The 14061-nt window shown below is 43.0% G+C and overlaps 1 protein-coding gene across 12 annotated transcripts in view; it reads right to left on the reverse strand.

Moving 5' to 3' along the window:
* The window catches only part of DOCK3 (dedicator of cytokinesis 3), a 185444-nt gene extending 171768 nt beyond the window's left edge, over positions 1 to 13676 (reverse strand). For 6 of the 12 annotated variants that reach the window (XM_039559294.1, XM_039559293.1, XM_039559298.1 and 3 more), the window contains exon 1: positions 13529 to 13676. In XM_039559294.1, the coding sequence (XP_039415228.1) occupies positions 13529 to 13565 (37 nt within the window). In that variant the 5' untranslated portion in view covers positions 13566 to 13676. The remainder of the gene's footprint in view (positions 1 to 13528) is intronic. The other 6 variants (XM_039559299.1, XM_039559302.1, XM_039559295.1 and 3 more) reach the window with 2 other exon arrangements.
* Positions 13677 to 14061: the final 385 nt, after the last annotated feature.

Here is a 14061-nt window from a genome sequence, read left to right on the forward strand (position 1 = left end):
TTAAATAATTTAAAACGTATCTTCATCTTATAATTCTTTCCAATTCAGGTTCCTGTGTCCCAGCTTCCCCACCCAGTCTCACCTGAGCTGCAATGCTGACACAGATTATTTTTCTTCTCAAATGGTTGCCAATGTCCTGATAATCACAGTGACAGAAATGTGTCACATTTGTCACATGAACAGTGGGAAAACCCAGGACAACAACAGGGAAATGCCAGAGAACTACCCAGCCCAATACATCCAGCTGCTCACTCCCTTGAAACATCTTTTTTTTTTTATCATTTACACAAAGTTATCCAATGAACTGACATGCCTTCTCATGTACTTTCTTATTTTTTAATCTATTTCTACACATTTCAATTAAGCCTACAGAAATATTTTGATCTTGCATAATGTTCTATTTACACTACATAATATCAGTTCAGCTCATGAGTAATTTGTTTATTTTCATAAAGGAACAGAGCCCTTCCCCTCCCCACTGTCCAAGATGTATCAATGAAAATCAGAAGATTTAAATGAGGGCTGAGAAACAAAATCAGTTTAAGAGTTTTTCCATGTTTACATTGTTTCTTCTTCCTTCTCCAAATCTAAACTACGTCTCTTAATAATTAATTGGACTTGTAGAAATTATTTATTTCTCAGGTTTTCACAACCACAGTAGAAATCATTGCTACTAGAACAGATCCAATATGCTAAACCACATTTTGATTTTTCTTTATCATAAGATATTGGTGAGGCCATGATTTAATGGACTGTATGAATTAATTTGGGGGCAAAAACTGTAATTTTGTGAATTTTCAATATATCTCCATTTACAAAAGACAGATCTTCTTGGACTTTGTGACAGGTTTTTTCCAGTTCTCAACTCACTGTTAATATTATCTGTCTTATTAAAATTCTGGTAGCTTGCAATATTTTTAGATGACACTTGCAGAACAAGTGTTTCAGGTTAAAGTATGTAATTTAATTTTTATAAAAGCTCTGTACAACACTCAGCTTGCAGTTATTCAGTTATGCACTGACCATCCCTCAGTACATCTTCAACTGAACCCATTTCAGAAGGAATGGCAGGAACAACACACAGGAGAGAAACAGCTGCAGTTGTGTTGCTCCATACCCAAAATACCTTGACAATGTATAATTACACCAAGCAGACACTGAATTGTGTTCTGTGCTACAAACGTCAAAGTTCTCAAGTTCTCTGATGGTGTAATTTATGCTTTATTACACATAACCATGTTTTAAACTCACACCTCTATCACACCAGCTAAGAATTTGGAGTATGTGTTTACTTAGGGTAAACACAAACTCTGAAGTTTCACAGTCCTTATACAGCATTCTGTATTCAACTACTACTCATTATCACCAGTTAACATGGGACACAAGTCAATCCCTGAGCTTAATATTGACTTAGATTGATTAGTATTAAAGATTGAATTAAAATTTAGATCAATATTAAATGATCTAATATTTAAGAAAATAATGTAATTACTCCAAAGTGATAAACTAATACTATGATGAGCATATATCTTTCCCTAAAATAATTTTTCATATTAATCCAGCTATTAAAAGTGTCTAGTATGACACAATATATGCTAGTTTTAAGAGCTGAATTAGATAAACTTTATTTTCTTCCCTGTAATACCCAGATGATAACAAAGGCTCCATGTAACCCAAGAGTCAGCAGATGAGACCAAAGATGGCTCTAAAACCAATATCTTTTCCCTAACAGAGGCTAAAACAAGGAGGGAAAGGAAGGGTATTAGAACAGGGCAACAATGTGGCTTCCCCCAACCTGAGACATCTGTGGACTGGGTCTTTCTAAACAAAAGTTTTTATTAGTATTAATTTTATATATGTATTTAGTAGCATTTTCTATACATTTTCTTCTATGAAGCCACCCGAATGTTGTAGAAGCACAACAACTTTTAACAGCCCCATCAGCCCAGAACTCCGCACGTGACTCTTCCATCACGCAGAAAAGGGGGTTCACTCGTTCGGCTCCTGCGTCACCAATGCTCCCAGGAATTGTATGAAATGCGCAAACAATTTATTTTTTCTTCCACTCCACAGTATTTGTGGTTTGAGAATTTTCTAAACTACCTTTGCTTAATAATGTATTTTCCAAGAAAGGCAGATGCGGATTCTTTGCGTTTAGGGACGGCAGAGGGAACAGTCTCCAGGCCAGGGCAGGATGACTGGGCAGGAAAACCAGCACTGATACAAATTATCCCACAGAGGACAAGAGAGAGGCGAGATTCAGCTTTACCTTTTTGTGAGGCAACTGTGTTGCACAATCACGCCTACGGGCGGCACTGAATTAATACTTCCCAAACCTCCCTGTACCTTCCAGTCTGAGCCTCTCTCAGAACAACAAACCTTTTCCCAGCAAAAAGGAGCCGTTCTTGAAAACAGAAAATTATGGGTTTAATAATTTAAAAGAACAAGATGCAGTTTATGATAAAAAAAAACCCCTTCACATTTTTATAAAAAATTAATCATATTGGTCTTTAATTTTGTTATTTTGTGGAACTGCTTGATTAAACCTGGCAGCTTCATAGATTGCACAGTTAGCGTCTGATAATATTTGACAAGGGAGCAGAACCATGAGGCAATGAAAAGAAAAACATTTCCATTTTATCCTACAAATACCTACAATAATGTTTTCACCTTCACAATACACCTTCCAAATAGTTAAATGATTAATTGTGGGTAAGGGTTTCAATTATTTTCCAGAAATGAATCTGAAACTTGCAGATTTATTTGCAACTCCAGGCCTCATTCAGCAAGTATGTCCATAAAGAATACAGGGAGCAGACCCCAGTTCCAGCACTTCCAAAACATTCTGGTGTTTAAGAAAGATGACAATATGAATAATTTCAGTATAGAAGAGAGGGTATATCCAATTACAGCTTAAAAACCCAAATAAAACACGAAGTTTTTGCAGAAGGGGCATTTCTTGCAGAGTGCACTGGTACACACGACACAGAACAGGGCTCTAATCCGATTGGAATTGCCAGGCACTAATGTAATACACACACACACACAAAAAAGATTATCAAAAGCTGATTAAAAGCCATCCAAACATTACAATCGAAGAGTAGGGATTAAACAAAAGACACGATTTAGACGAGGCCTAAAATTTTTTTGACCTTATTAATGGTCTTTATGAACTTTTATGCCAAATCTTGAAGAAAAATGTACTTCAGAACTGAAAGCAAGGCATTACACTTTGGGTTCTGTTTACTGCCAAAATTACAGTACAATTAAGTGAAGGTATTTCAGGCTGCTCGGGGAGCAGTGGCAGTTGCTAGGCAGCATCTGCTCCTGTCAGAGATGCTTCTTTCTTTGTGCAGTACAGAACCTCAGCCAGGAATACTGCCACCAATGGATTATTCCAAGGCAGCTTACTGCCATCACATGGCATCTGCAAAGTGCTCACCCGCTGCCTAGCAACACCGCCTCTTTCTACTGAGTCATACCAGCACCAGGAAAATATTCCTGCAAAAAAAGAAACAGATGCCTGAGAAGAAAGGTGATCATTCAGTAGCAGAGCAAAGGATTGCAAGCATCCTTCCCCTGCCCTCCAAGATAAAAATAGAGATTGGGCTCAAAAATCACGAGCTGTTTAAAATAGTTTTGCACATCCTGGTGGCAGGAGGTGGGAGAGAAGAAACGGACTAAAAACCCACAGTGTTGTCCACTGCCTCTGCTGTGTTAAGGAACTGGTCTTGAACGTCCAGCTTTGCAAGGATCTATCCTGTTACTTCATCCTCTTCCTGTAAATCTATCCCATCAGTTCATTCGAGTCCCTCACCCATACATCATTCCCTCTATGCAGGAAGCAAATGCAGCAGGTTTTTCTCTCTCTTTTAAATAGAGGCAAAGGCTGCTTCAGTTTCTGAAACCTTCTCCCTCTTTCCAATACCCAACTGCAAAGAGGAGAACACTGACCCCTCTCTGCCCAGAGAGGTGAGGAGCTGTTCTGCACTGCTGCGTTCCACAGGCTGCAAACAGGAGTCTGTTGAACACTTTACTGTTCAACACCAGGAAGCAAAGGAAGAAACCAGTCAAGTTTTGACTCTCCTGGAGGGTGGAGATTGCACCACCTCTCCAGGCATCCTGCTCCAGGGCTTTCCCACATGCACTGTGGGAATCACTATCCCTGATTGGACTTTGCCCCCACGACTCCTCCTTTCACCCTGCAACTCTGAGAAGCGCCTGGCTATGTCTTCTCTGTAACATCCTAGAAAGCAGCTATCCATGAGCCAACCTTCCCGGTGTTCCTCTTCCCAGGCTGTACCACCCTGGATCTCACAGATCCTCCTCTCTCCTCATGTGTTCCCACCTTCTCAGCTCACCCCTTGTACTGTGAGATGCAGCCCCGGGGTGACTAAAGGAGGAAAGATCATTTCCATCACCACCCTGGTGCCCAGGATCACAGCCTGGGACGTGGCTGCCTACAGGAGAACACCACTGGCTCATGTTCACACATGCAAATCCCCACAGTACCTTCCATCTTGTCCCATTTCACACAGACTACAGCGTGAGACTTTCAGACCTCCCGCCTACCTGTTAAATAAGTTCTTAACACATTAAAACTACCTTGGCATTTATGGTCACTTCGAACATTTCCAGTGAGCAGCAGGAAGGGAAGAACAGGGCACGTTTATAAAAGTGTATCTACCAGCATACAGCTCCTGCATTTTAGCTGAAAACTCTATTTTAGCCTATACTGGCTGCCACTCAAGAACTTTTTGTGCTGAAGACAGCTATGAAACCTATCAATCCACCCATAAGAACTTTGACTTTTTTGGTTTGCTACTGAAATACAAAAAAGAAAAAAAGTACTTGACTGACAAAACCAAAGATGCTTTCTTTTCATGATTTTTAACACTTCCAATCTTGACTGAAGCAAATGTACATTATTTAATGCTATCAACATCATCTGAGACATTGGGGAAATCCTTCTTTTCTCTTTTTGTGTCCTCCACACAGGTTTATTTCATTATTATTATTATTATTAATATTTATTTTGTTATTATTTATTTATATTTATTAAACTTTTTTTCCCCCGTTAAAAGGAGAATATGGTCTTCTGCCAGAAATATAGTCACTCCAGAAGTGGGGGAAAAAAAACTAAAACCAACCCAACAAGAATCAGCAGCTGCAGTTTGGGGTCTTGCTGTGGTGATGAAAGAGAGAGAAGCCTATTTTCTACCTCCTCTGCCCCAGAATCAAAAGAGAAGCTGTTTCTGCAAGACCAGTGCTTGAAACACAATCTTCCTTGGCATAAACCCCTTGGACCAGAGAGATCACTTATCAGTGAAAAAAGAAAAACAAAGAAATCCCCCCAGCAGAGGGACTTTGGTCCTAATTCTGCTCAGATTAGCGTGCTGGGAAGGGCTGAGCCAGAGCAAGAGGGGGGACGATGGAAGGATGGAAGGATGGAAGGATGGACAGCTGCAGATCTCCCTGCAATGCCAGGGAGCTCCCCCAGCAGGCACGGGCTGTTCCCATTGGATGCTCTGCACACACAGCAGGGCCAAGCACAGCAGCCACTTTCCAGCCCCAGGACAGCTCTTCCCACTCTAACAAGTCCCTGCTGGAGGAATGGCCTCGCAGTATCAGCTTTAAACAGAGGCACAGGCATGGAGAGGATTCCCCTCATCTCTCATCACGCCAGGCGAGGCCCACAGGTAGTGTCCAGCTCCATTTTGTACAGCAACAGCAGATGTCAGGGCAAGATTATTTCACAAAAATGTTGATCCTGCTCTAACAGGTCCAGCAGAACTACACTGTTGTCTCTTTGATTTATCAAAATTCAAGTCACCAACCATTTGGATCATGAGCATTTAGAGAGAAACATAACACAAAGATGCACCAAAGTTCAAACTACAGTTTTCAATAACCTTTTTTTCCAGTAGTTCATAAATTTTTGGATTATTTGTCCCACTCTGGCTGACATTTTCTCACCTGAGCCTACACTCTCTGTCCATGTAATAGAGGCACACATACACAAAACAGTGCCTAGGTGAAGTGGGCAGCTTTCTGTAGACACTTCCACAGGCATTTTTCTCCACAAAGGAAGAGATGGGTGAAACAAACACCTCCTCCTATCCCCCTCATCCAGACTCAGTTACTGGAAACAGACATTGCTCCATACAGGGAGTACCCAGCACTGTCTGAGATACTCTCCTATGAAAGGCTCTCTGCTCCCTTCACCACTTGTTTGGGCAGCCCACCCAGCACCCACCCCAGCAAGGCAAAGGCCCGTGTGCACTGACACCCAAAGAGGCCTCTCAAAAGTTATACATTGCTTTCAACTGCCTTCTATTTAACAGTTCTGGGTTTCTCTGACATGGATACAAGACTTCCTTTATCAGGTTAGAAGACTAAAAGTGCAGGTACACATAAACACCTCGTTCATTAACACTTTGAGAGGGAAGAGTGGCCCTGCTGCTCAAAAACAGAGTCACAAGAGGTTTTCAGAACAGTATGGCACCTACCAAAGCACTCTGTGCTACACTCGGGCACACTGGGTAGCTCAGGGACTTCTATTCAACAGAAAGAAAATAAAATAATTCACCACTCCATCAACTGCCTACTGCCAACACTAAAAGCATTTAGTGCCTAAGCTTCCTTGCACTGAAATAAAAATAAAGGTTTCTCTGGATGCTTCAGAGAACAACAGCTTACCTCTGAAAGCACAAAGACCTGCTTTTAATCACCAAGAGTTAGCTGGCACCACTTGTCATAAGCTTTTCTTAAGGCTTAATATCCAGAAAGACTCAAGAAAAGAAAAAGTAGGTAAAAGCTGAAGAGAGATGGAGGGAAGTCTTATCCTTGGAATAAGTAATCACCTCACAACTGTACTGGAAAGCACTCAGCCTGCTCAAAGCCTCAGTTCCCTGCCTTCCTAATATATTCCCTAAGTTTGGGCTAAGGACATATTGTTTGAACAAACAATAAAACATGTCTAAGAAGAAGGAATTAACAGCCAAAAAACCTTTAGAGATGCTTTCAGGATCTCAAAAGACAGCATAAAGTTCATTTTGATGTGGAAAAACTTGAACAGGGGGTTGATTTTAACATCAGTCACTTGAGTGAGTTATTTCATGTTTGCCTTGAGGTTCAGTGAGCAGACAGATTTTGAAACAGAACAAAGTGAGAAACTGAGTGATATTAAGGTTGATTCATAACTTAAAAACAATCAGTGGAAAGACCATTGTCACTCACAACTGGGTTTGGACCAAGATCCCACTGAAGGCTTCCTTTGGCCTCTTCCTCAGTGCACAGCACAGCTGAGAGATGAACACAACGAACTTAATAACCACACAAATTAAAAAAAATTTTCTCTGGAGCAGGAGGAAAAAGTTGCATCAGGCTCTTCAAGGACTAAATAATTTTCCACAGACTTCCCATTCTTTGGTAAGTGTTTTCACACCCACTTCTGAACAGTGCTCCCATTTCTCAAGAGAACAAATCTATGGAACGCATATGGCCACCAACAACACCAGTTGTTGGACCCATCAGGCAATTACAGATCTTCTGTATTAGAACCATTTCGAAATAACTGTTTAATGTGTTAATCAGAAATGCCTGTCTATCTACAGGTCACTGTGCATATGAACACAGAAAACTTACTCATTCCCAATTACCCCCCCTTTGTGGGTTTTGAAATGTCAGCAAATACACGGTAGAGAATTTTATAATTACAAGTTCTGGTAAGAGTTCTTATATGTTTCCCGATGTCTACATTGGAGTCTGACTTGTTAAGGGCAGAGCTGCTGCAAAAAAGGCTTTGCAAGGGTAGTGAGACTCAAGTCCAGCTGAGCTGTGCCACTGACTGTACCCTAAGAAAGTTGCTTTCAGAGGTTTAATAAAAAGTCACCCTTCCTCTCTTCCTACATAAAACTGCAAACCACAACCTGCACCATCATCCCATACTCACACACCAACTTCCTATTTCTTAAATTGTTCAAAAGAGAAATTACTTTAAATTTCTTCACTGATTTCATTCTGAACAATCTCCCTTCCTGTCCTACAAGCTTGACAATGAATTTCAACCCAAAGCATACAAATAAGAAACACCTGATAGAACCTGATTAACCATCTTTTTTTTCAGCAGGTCAGAACCTTTTTATCTGCACTAGTATGCACAGAAATTCCAGTTTTAAGTTCTTTTTTCCCCACCCAGACCTATTTCCATTAAATATGCAGGAAAAGTTGTCCAAGACTGCCAACTCACATCATAAAATGTCTCTTGTTACTGGATGTATTGTTAGGTGAGGACAGAAAGTCTGAACACCAAAATATTTCCACCCTTAGAAAATCATTCTAAAAACAAAATCCCTTCTGCAATAGGGATAAGGTCAGGAAGGAACTGCTTTTGCCCCTACCCTATTGGCAGTGGCTGAAGTTCTGCAGGTCTTAACTGAACACCCAACACAGCACAACAACAAATAAATGGAGAAAATTGTTCTAAAACCCATCAAATCATCCAAAGTTAAACCCCACATTGCACTGCTATCACTTCTTGCTCCAGGATCACACCCACATTCCCATACAAACCATGCAAACATACACATCTCACTCCTTGCCTTGGTGAGCAATTTGCTTCTTAACTTCATTCCTCCTGTATTTAGAAAGTTTTGGCTAATTTGTACTGCAGATGCATTTGTGGACAACTGGTATTTAGACAATCTCAAAGTAGTGATATCTTACAGGTTAATTCTCATCCAGCTCTGCAAACCAGCTCTTCATGAGAGCCAGTCTAACCACAATGTCTTTAGCTTAGTCTTTTCTAGGACAGATGAGCCAAAATATATTAATCTTTTCCCACAAAACAGTACATTTAACCTCCAAGTTCTATCAGCACCAGCAGAATTCTAGATTTACCCTAGACTGGAGCTGAAGCTGCCCACCATGTTTAATGACACTTTACTAAACTCTCCTCTCTATACTGATAGTATCCCATCAGATGCATCTTGGGAGCTGCTCTTTTCCAGAGACATTTCAAGGTGTGATTCATTTCCCATCCAGTTAAATAACACATATACATTTCCTTTACAATCCCTGACTGACAAATTCCTTTGCTCATTCTTAAAGCCTACAGGTAAAAAAAAAAAAAAAAAAAGGCCCTTAGGAGCACATACTGAATAGAAATGACTCCAATCCCTGGATCATCCCGTTTTCCTGACTAATGACCAAGTCCCCAGGTACCAGCAGCACTTCCCAAAGCAGTGCAGCACAGGAGGTTTGAAAGTGCATCCCTCCACGTAGCTTTGGTTCCAAGACAGATCACTGAAGAATATCCTTAGTCACCTCTCTCCTGTTGCCAGACATTACATCTCCTGGCACTGGGGCACAGGAGAGAAAATGAAATATAACCTATGTCCCTAACACAGCACCTGATGCAAGGATTGATATTGCTTCCCAAATTAACAATGGACATTTTCCTAATTTGGGAGAGGGACTTTCCTCTACCTCTCTGAAACTTCTCATTTTTAAACCTGTAACAAACCACTCCAGTGACCTAGTGAAACCACACTCACTGCCCCCTGTATGAACAGGTGAGGCAGGGTCTTATGCCAAGAGCCTTGGGGAGGGAAGACTTATCTAAGTTCTGTAGTCCTGTTCTTCCAAGCATAAATATGAACTGGAAGTGTGCAAGACAAGGTTTAGTGACGGGGGGGATCAAGATACTGATCAAAAAGCTGCAGTACAAAACCGTAACTAGGACATTGTGATGTTCCACCCCTTCTCAGCAAGAACAAGGGAAAGTTTAGTTGTGTTTGTGCTTATGGATTTCTTTTTCATTGTTACCAATTAAGAGGTGAAAATAAAGATTTAAAAATGCATTTTTAAATAAAACAACAGATTTTAACACTAATTCTTTGAACAAACTAAGAACAGATGCTGTTGATGTAGGCAGGTTCTCCTTCTCCTCTGTGACTTAATACATACATATTTAATATGGTCAGCCATACAAAATACAGCAGCAACTACGTTAAAAAAAGCCCAACAAAACAACAAAAAAACTTTCCTGAGAGCCACCTAAATGTGCTCCTTGCACAAAAACAAAACAGCAAAAACTGACAGCCTGATGAAATAATCAGCTCTCACACAATTGCCAAATGTTATTCACTAAAGAGTTCTATTTAACTTTTTTTAATACAGTATTATTTAATACTTGCTTTTCAAGACTAAAGTAACTAATTAGATCACTTTAATAAATATTTTCTTAAGACACAGAGACTGCTTTAAAAATACTAAAACGCTAGAGGGCTAGAGAGAGAGTTATCGTCAATAATCAGTTCAGAATTCTTATTAATTATGTTCATAACTGGCCATCTTAAGCACCTGTGCAAGAACTGTCTGCTTTGCTTCAGCGAGTCTCAAGTTTTAAAAGTAGAGTTAGGATTAGAGGCACTGAATATAAGTATTTCTAAATAGAGAGGAATTACTCACAACAGCTACCAGGTAGTTGCTATAGCAGCTGAGAAATAAAATCAAGGTTGTCAGGAAAGTGTTTAATTTATTTAGAAATATCCTGAGCAATCTTTTAATATCTTTGCTGCAGATGGATGCAATGATTTGTATGAGAACTGGGCAATACAATGCTGTTCTACAACTGCCAGCGTGGAAAACTTCTTTTAATTGCAGATAGGCACAGAGAACTTCAGAACTGCCCAAAAGGCACCGACGTTCCCATCAGGAAACTGAACGTTCTCCTGCAGCCAAGAGCCTGTGGCTGCAAAGGAATATCTGCTGAGGGGCTCCAGCAAGCACAGAAGAAATGCCTTTGTCTGATACTCCCTAGAAGCCAACACAGAACACAAAGCCCTTCCGTAGCCACATGTTGGGGGGGAATGTGGTGTCTGTCTGAAGGAACAGCCTCTATGAATTATCACCTCTGTGCCAGCTGCCCAGGTAAGGCAACAGAGCACAACTTACTTTAAACAAAGAGAACAGCATCAGAATGAAGTACTTTATGTAGCACTGTCCCTTTCCTTGGTACACAAGAATAGGTATATCCAGGGCCTGGATGCCCAAACATTCCTTTCTATTCCACCAGAAACCTCTTTGTGGTATTCCAGTTGCAGAAATAACTGATTTTTCTCCCACCCAGCTTACATCAATTGGGACAAGAAGTTTATTGCCTTAATCCAAAGGCAAATCTTAAAACTTTGTCTGCAAAACTTTAACAGGAGCACAGAGAAAACACACTCTTTTTTTGGACAGAGACTGCTCTAACTGAACCCAAACTACTAAAGCCCAAAGGCATAAGCTCAGAACAGTGACTCATGCCAAGAAGATTATTTTTGCACATATTACTTGTGGAATCAGGATAATTTACACTGCTATTTTGTCCCCTTTTTTTTTGTCAGTGCACCTCCCTGCAGCAAACCCTCAGGTCTACACTTTCTGCAGACTATTTGCTTCGAAATGCACAAAAATGACCCCTCCAGCCAGCAATGACAGATCTACTTTTGAAAAACTGATATGCCACTCCTCACTTGTAGTAACTAAACTCCAGATATAAGCAGCATTTTTCACCTATTTTCCTTCTCTGGAGGATTATCAACAAATTTCAATTACAGGAAAAGTAATTAAAGCTACTCAAGAATAAAAAAAGCTTGCCTAGAGATCACCCAAACTTGCACAACTGAGCCATTACCTCAGCCCTACCTACAGGTGTGTTGTCTGCAAAAGGAAAATCCCCATCCTTAGAGGAATATTCTCCAGCCCAGGGAACACTCATTGAAATAACACTTGTTTTCATTCACTGCTCTCTTTTCCACATGCCTCTTCCAGACTTGTTTACAACCTGAATGGAGATTTCCCAGCTTTTCTTTTCAAACATCTGCGTAAAAAAAATTAGTTCACCCATTTTTTGGATCAAGGTAAAACAAGTATTTTCCTATTTGAGCACACAGGCCAAACACAAACACAGCACTGAATGTCAAACCCTGCAACACGGCAAAGAAAAAAAACTACATAAACAGAAGAAAAACAACAAGATTTGAAAGACACACAATTATTTTCTCAAGCATCTATTACAATTATAGCAGTAAGTTTGGTCCTAGGGTAACAGAGGTGGCATTTCACCAGCAGATAAGGTATAAACTAAAGTACAGCATCAACTACATTGAAAAACCCCAACAAAACAACTTCATACTCCTGGAGCATCCAGCTGAGATGTAACAGGGCTTGTTAACTTTAAATACTCCCAATGACCAACAGACACGGCAACAGGATTGGAAGAAATGACTTCCAGGTGTTATTTTCTGCCACTTGTTCATATTACCCTACACTTACAGGTTCTCATCTGATGCTGCATTTGATTTTTTTACACAAAAGTGATTTACTTCATTTCTCTTTCCTTCCTCTCTTCACTGTGAAGATATGTGAGCTGTACTAAGCAAAATATTTGACTCACAAGATGAAAAATTAACAAGAAGTGGTTTATTATTATTATTAACAGAAAGCTTTTTAACAAAGAGGCATTAAGGCTTCTAATTGCTCACGAGTTAATTGCCAAGATCCCACTTTAACAGTCCCGGTTAACAGATCATGTAGCAAATTTGTTGATATTTAAAAAAATATTTGTACAAATCAATCATCACTACACACTGTGGAACTTAAAAATCAATAGATAACTAAAAATTTAATGAGGCGTTTAGGTAACTAATCAGGGCAGCAGTAGTGGCTTTTATTATTATAAAACAAGACAACAGTTTAAAAAAAATTAAATCGAAATGAGCAAAAGCGAAGTATAAGAAATCCTGTATCTTCCATTTCATTAGATGTAACATTTCTGCTCTTAACAGGGATCTACACGCTAAAATAACAAACCAAAGCCGCCAACGGTGATGCCTCAGATTAGAGCAACCACGATGCCAGACGACTGTAAAATCTGATTTACCAAAACAACGAACAATCAGCGCAGTCCGCACGCACAGAGGCCCCGGGGCCGGCCCTCCGCAGCCCCCGGCCCGGCAACCTCGGCCGCCCCCTCGTCCCCCGCGGCCGGGCAGGTGCAGCACCGACGCCCCCTAAAGACACCGCGGCGCCGCCGGCCCCTTCCCAACTCCATCCACACATCGCCTCGCTCCGCAGATGGAAACGCAGGGAAAAGGGAACCGCGCGCTTAAGTAGATTAAGGGCTCAGCGACTCGTTTTCTGATTATTTGTGCGATCCCGACCCCAGCGCGGGCCCCCGAACTCCGCTTGTCGCTCGCTTCGCCGCGGCGGCGCTCGGGAAATAACGCGAACAAGCACACGCAGAGCGCATCCAGCGGTGCGGGCAGGGCAGGGGAGGCACGGCCGGGCAGCCCCCACAGCCCCGCGGGCAGCGTTGTCCCCATCCCGCCCCCGGCTCCACCTGAGGGGCAGCGCCGCGACCACCGCCGGCCCCGGGGGAGGGGAACAGCCGCCCCCCCACACGCACAGCACAGCCCCCGGGGTCCGGCGGGGAGAGGAGGGGGTGCGCGGGGCGGGGGAGGGATGCGGCAGCACCTACCCACGCCGTATTTCTCCTCCTCGGTGGGACTCCACATGCTGCTGGATGGCTCGGCCGCGGCCGCCGGTCCCCGGGCAGAGAGCGGCGGGCGGGCGGGCGCCGCTCATCGAGCGGGGGCGGCTTCTCCTCCCCCCGCGCTCAGCGGGGGCGCCGCGCCGGCAGCCCCCGCCCCACGCTCCGGCCGGGGCTGCGGGCAGGGGCCGCTTCGCCGCTGCCGGGGGGCGGGGGGAGGTCGCCCCCGCCCGCCCGAGAAGCACCGGCCGCCGCGCCGCTCCCCTCCGCGGCCGCTCGCCGCCGGCCCGGCGCCTCTCTTCGCGTGGCCCTGCGGGCTCCGGCCCTGCCGACGCGGCAGCCACACGGAGCTCAGCGGCCCCGGGCCCCCTCCTCGTCGTTCTTCTTCTCCGCCTCCTCCCGAGCCGCCGCTCCCGCCGCCACCGCCGCCTGAAGGACTCGGGGCTGCCGCGCCCCCCCGCGCCGGCGGACCTGGCGCGCACGCGCGGCTCGCGCCGCCTCCCCCCCCCCCCCCCCCCCCC

This window comes from Corvus cornix, chromosome 12 (assembly GCF_000738735.6).
Source record: "Corvus cornix cornix isolate S_Up_H32 chromosome 12, ASM73873v5, whole genome shotgun sequence".
Lineage (NCBI taxonomy): Eukaryota > Metazoa > Chordata > Aves > Passeriformes > Corvidae > Corvus > Corvus cornix.